Genomic DNA, 5,000 nt, shown 5'->3' on the forward strand with positions numbered 1-5,000 from the left:
CTGTAGGGAATTTTTGAATGTAATTTAAGTCAGAGCGTGTAAGATATCACTGTTGTATACATAAATTGCTTAATTCAATGTTGACATGACCGCTCCTAATTTATTTAGTTTTATTTTAAGTTTTTCTGCTTCAATGTAAAAATATTCTAATATGGTTGTAATTTTTCTTCCAAAGATTAATTCAGTTTTTAATTTAGGATTTATTTTTGGCATAATGCCTTTCGAAACCCTTTCTATGGAATTACGTTTCCGTATGTTTAATTGAATAAATACTCAGTTTTGAAATGAACTACCCATTATTGCAAGTAGGATTCCTTTAGATGCGTTATGTGGTTAATAGGAGTGAAGCAATGGCATCGCTTCAATGGCACAACATCGCTCCCGCAACGACACTTCCGACAGTTCAACGCCGCAGACGAAGACGACATCAGAGCGTTCGAGTATATGTCCTCAGACGACCCAGGCGACTACTATCGAATGGCCCCAGACGATGAAAACTACAGTGAATATCTTGCTCTGAGGGTAGATCCTAACAGAAATGCGTACTCTACTAGTAATTATGACTCTAGTGCATCGTCCGCGCAGGGTTACAGCTCGCAACTTGTCGGATCAACCGATGGGAATGACATCGCCGAGTTCCGACTTGGGACAGCCGATTACGTTCCGACGTTCGGTGGAGTTTCTAATGCATGTATAGTGCAGTCAAGAGAAGAGTTTACGCCAGAAATCAGCGATGGTGGCACGTACACTCCAGCAGCAGCTGATTGCAGTCAGTACTTGATGCCAAGGAGTAGATCAACAACAACAAATAGACAAGAATCCAGCCACTGCGCCGTCGATGCAACGGAACGGCTGTCACAGCCTCAGTCTTGTAACGAAGACGAGCTACAATTTTCTTGTCAGAGTCAACTCTTCTCAGCCCATGACAGACTCGACAACTATACCTCTTGCTCTTTGACATCGCAATTATTTAATACCAGTCAATGCCCATCAAATTCTGGCGATTTCTTCAGTTGTAAATACTCATTTCCAGGCATTGGTAGGGATTCTTTAGAGAACCAGAGCGGTGGATGTCCTTCCACAGCTGTCACAAGAACAGTCTCAACGAACCAATTAATTACGTTCCCTCGTACCACGCCTGAAGGCCACTCACACATTCACGAACGCCTTCCAGTCTTTATTGAAGGCGAAAGCAGCGACATCGAGAGTAGCGAAGCATTGAGAAGCAGAACAAAAGATAGCGAAGGTATCTTGCCTACAAACGCACCTATCAACTCGACTTCTTCTCATTCAAAACTTATCAACAGAACAGACGAAACGGTTGCAACCACTTCAGGAAGCTCAATAATATCACGCGAGAACACTAAACCTGATGAGGGATCGACCGAACGCGTGGCCTTTGGTGAGAGTTCAAGCGGTCATCTAAGAGTTTACATTCCTGATCTCCATTCTACTGAAGCAGACGCGCCACATTCAACAATCGGCTTCACAGACTATCCAAATTTTTCAAGAGTGTTTAGAAACCCCGATGAAGAAAGAAGGTTCCAGGCTTACAAGAGTAGATACCAGCCAGGTATGGAGAGACCAGACACCTCAATTCGCTCTAACGAATCTTCCGTCGAAGTTGAAAGCGCCATAACTGCTGAATCATCGCGGATATTTGCCTCGAATAACTCGAGAAACCCAGACAGTCGACCATTCACTTACCACCACAGTAACTACCCAACTCGCAACTTTAGCTACTCCCCGAGATCCACAAGCACCAACAACATTGATTTCGAAGCGGAGAGATCGCAGTTTGTGAGTTTCAACGACTCCGTCCGGGTGGAGTGGTCATATTCCCAGCGGGACTTCCTGCGACGAGGTGCTGGGGTCCTTGGGGACTCGGTTAACCCGAATAGGACAACGAGTGGGGCTGTTGTGGGCCCCTCGTATCAGCAGATAGAAGGAGTGGGCTGTGAGAGGGGTAGAGAGTGGGGTGGAAGGCCTCTGTTGGAGCAGAACGTTGCCAAAGACTGGTACAAGACGGTGGGCATCATCTCATTCTCGTCAGCCTTCATCTTCTTCGTCGCTATTATGATGCAGGTGAGGAGTGATCCAGTGACTTAATTCGATCAACAGGCATTGTTTTACTAGGTGTTTCATTTTCAAATGTTGTATAACCAAGTGTTGCATTGTCAAGTATTTCATCATCAATTATTGCTTTGGCCTTCGTGGTACTGTTAAGTGTTGCATTGTCAAGTGTTGCATTGTCAAGTGTTGCATTGTCAAGTGTTGCATTGTCAAGTGTTGCATTGTCAAGTGTTGCATTGTCAAGTGTTGCATCTGTCTCTTATACACATCTAGATGTGTATAAGAGACAGGTCAAGTGTTGCATTGTCAAGTGTTGCATTGTCAAGTGTTGCATTGTCAAGTGTTGCATTGTCAAGTGTTGCATTGTCAAGTGTTGCATTGTCAAGTGTTGCATTGTCAAGTATTGCATTTTCAAGTGTTGCACTGACAAGTGTTATACTGTCAAGTGCTGCCTTGTCAAGTGTTGCATTATTTAGTCATGCAGTATCAAGTGTTGCATTATCAAGTGTTGCATTGTTTAGTGAAGTATTGTAGTATCAAGTGTTGCATTATGAAGTGTTGCATTGTCAAGTGTTGCATTATGAAGTGTTGCATTGTCAAGTGTTGCATTGTCAAGTGTTGCATTGTCAAGTGTCGCATTGTCAAGTGTTGCATTGTTTAGTGTTGCATTGTCAAGTGTTTCACTGTCAAGTGTTACATTGTCAAGTGTTTCACTGTCAAGTGTTGCACTGTCAAGTGTTGCACTGTCAAAGTGTTGCACTGTCAAGTGTTGCATTGTCAAGGTTCGCGTTGTCAAGTGTTTCATTGTCAAGTGTTGCATTGTCAAGTGTTGCACTGTCAAGTGTTGCATTCTTTAGTTTTGCATTGTCAAGTGTTGCAAATTGACAGGTGTTGCATCAGAGGGCGTTGTACTGACAGGTGTTGCATTGACAGGTGTTGCATCAGGAGGTGTTGCATTGACAGGTGTTGCATCAGGAGGTGTTGCACTGACAGGTGTTGCATACCTGTTGCTTCATGACCAAGTGCTGCATCCACAGCTGTTGGTGGATTGGGTTGAGATTGGGTTGAAGTCAGATACAAATTAATAATTGTGTTGCGGTGAGACTGAAACAAAAGATTCAAGACATTTTCACACAGACATGGAATGCTCCTTCCATTAGCAGAAGATGGATGTCCATCTGACAGAAGGATATTGCCAGAAGTTTTATGGCCCGGTTTACCCTGCCTTCTCCTAGCGAGCGATGATTTATTCCACAATTCTTTCCTCTCTAATTGCTATTTTTCTACTTTTATTCTCCAGTGCACACTACTTCTCTCTTTTTTTGCCTGCTATGCTTCCCTCTTTTCTGCCTACTCGGCTTCTCTTTTTCTATCTACTCATCTTCACTCTTTCCTGTCTACTCAGCCTCCCTCTTTTCTGTCTACTCAGCTTCCTTCTTTTCTGTCTACTCAGCTTCTCTTTTTTTTCTGTCTGCTAAGCGTCCCTTTTTTCCGTCTACTCAGCTTCCCTCTTTTTCTGTCTACTCAGCTTCCCTCTTTTCCGTCTACTCACCTTCCTTCTTTTTTTTATCCAAATGCAACTCCGCCGTTTCCTTCTCTATTGTGCGCTCTGCTGCCCTATGTTTTAGTGCGCTAATTTCATCTCTAAAGTTAGCATCAATTTATTTCTTCTCCATGATCTACTCCCCTCACTTTGGCGTTATTTTTTCCTCCTTCTTTTGAAGTCTGTTTTCTTCACTACTCTATGGTGCTGCGTGGATGATTGAGTGAAACCAACGTAGGCTTATGAACGATTTTTTATCTATGCTAAGTTGTACATGTCTTGCCTTTCTTCAGCGTAAAATTCATCCATTTTTAATACGCTCTTACAATCTGTTTGCTTTCGATATTTTGCTTCCCTCTTTTTTTGTAGTCTTCAATACTCTCTCTTTCCTTCCCGCTCAGATCCTCTCTTTATGTGTTGAGTGTAAAAAAAGTTTCTTATCTTGTTCTTTTGCGCACTGAAATAAGTTCTCGGTTGCCTTCTCTCCCGTGTGAGCAGTCCCATTCTATTTCGTGTCCCTCTTTTTAGTGTACCTATACCCTCTTCTGTTTTGCTTGCCTCTCTTAAGAATAATCCTTCCACTGAGTGATCCTAAAGAGCAGGCAAGATAGCTCGTGCTATCCTTCCTGCTCTTTTGTGTTTTCCGTTACTCTTTTCTGTGAGATTTGTTTCTCTCTTGTTTGGTGGATTTTCGCGTTTTTCGGGGTTTTTCGCTTCCCAATTTTACATGGGCTTTGCCTTCATCTCTACACAGTTTAAGTCTTTACGCCTTTTTTTCTTGCAGTAATGGTTTAGTTTTAAATTCTTGCATCTAATTGTTGCTCATTTTTAGGATTTCCTTGAGGCAGCAACACTCCCCTCACAACATCCCATCACAGCAACACTCCCCTCACAACATCCCATCACAGCAACACTCCCCTCACAACATCCCATCACAGCAACACTCCCCTCACAACATCCCATCACAGCAACACTCCCCTCACAACATCCCATCACAGCAACACTCCCCTCACAACATCCCATCACAGCAACACTCCCCTCACAACATCCCATCACAGCAACACTCCCCTCACAACATCCCATCACAGCAACACTCCCCTCACAACATCCCATCACAGCAACACTCCCCTCACAACATCCCATCACAGCAACACTCCCCTCACAACATCCCATCACAGCAACACTCCCCTCACAACATCCCATCACAGCAACACTCCCCTCACAACATCCCATCACAGCAACACTCCCCTCACAACATCCCATCACAGCAACACTCCCCTCACAACATCCCATCACAGCAACACTCCCCTCACAACATCCCATCACAGCAACACTCCCCTCACAACATCCCATCACAGCAACACTCCCCTCACAACATCCCATC

The 5,000-nt window shown here is 43.9% G+C and overlaps 1 protein-coding gene across 1 annotated transcript in view; it reads left to right on the forward strand.

Annotated features, from left to right (window-relative positions):
- Nucleotides 1-225: 225 nt before the first annotated feature.
- Nucleotides 226-5,000, forward strand: part of LOC108682737 — a gene marked incomplete at its 3' end in the record, with an annotated part of 14,911 nt that continues 10,136 nt past the window's right edge. The window contains 1 exon segment of the mRNA XM_047882260.1: nucleotides 226-2,085. Coding sequence (XP_047738216.1) covers nucleotides 328-2,085 — 1,758 coding nt within the window.

The sequence above is a fragment of the Hyalella azteca genome, unplaced genomic scaffold (genome assembly GCF_000764305.2).
Source record: "Hyalella azteca isolate HAZT.00-mixed unplaced genomic scaffold, Hazt_2.0.2 contig10026, whole genome shotgun sequence".
Classification (NCBI taxonomy): Eukaryota; Metazoa; Arthropoda; class Malacostraca; order Amphipoda; family Hyalellidae; genus Hyalella; species Hyalella azteca.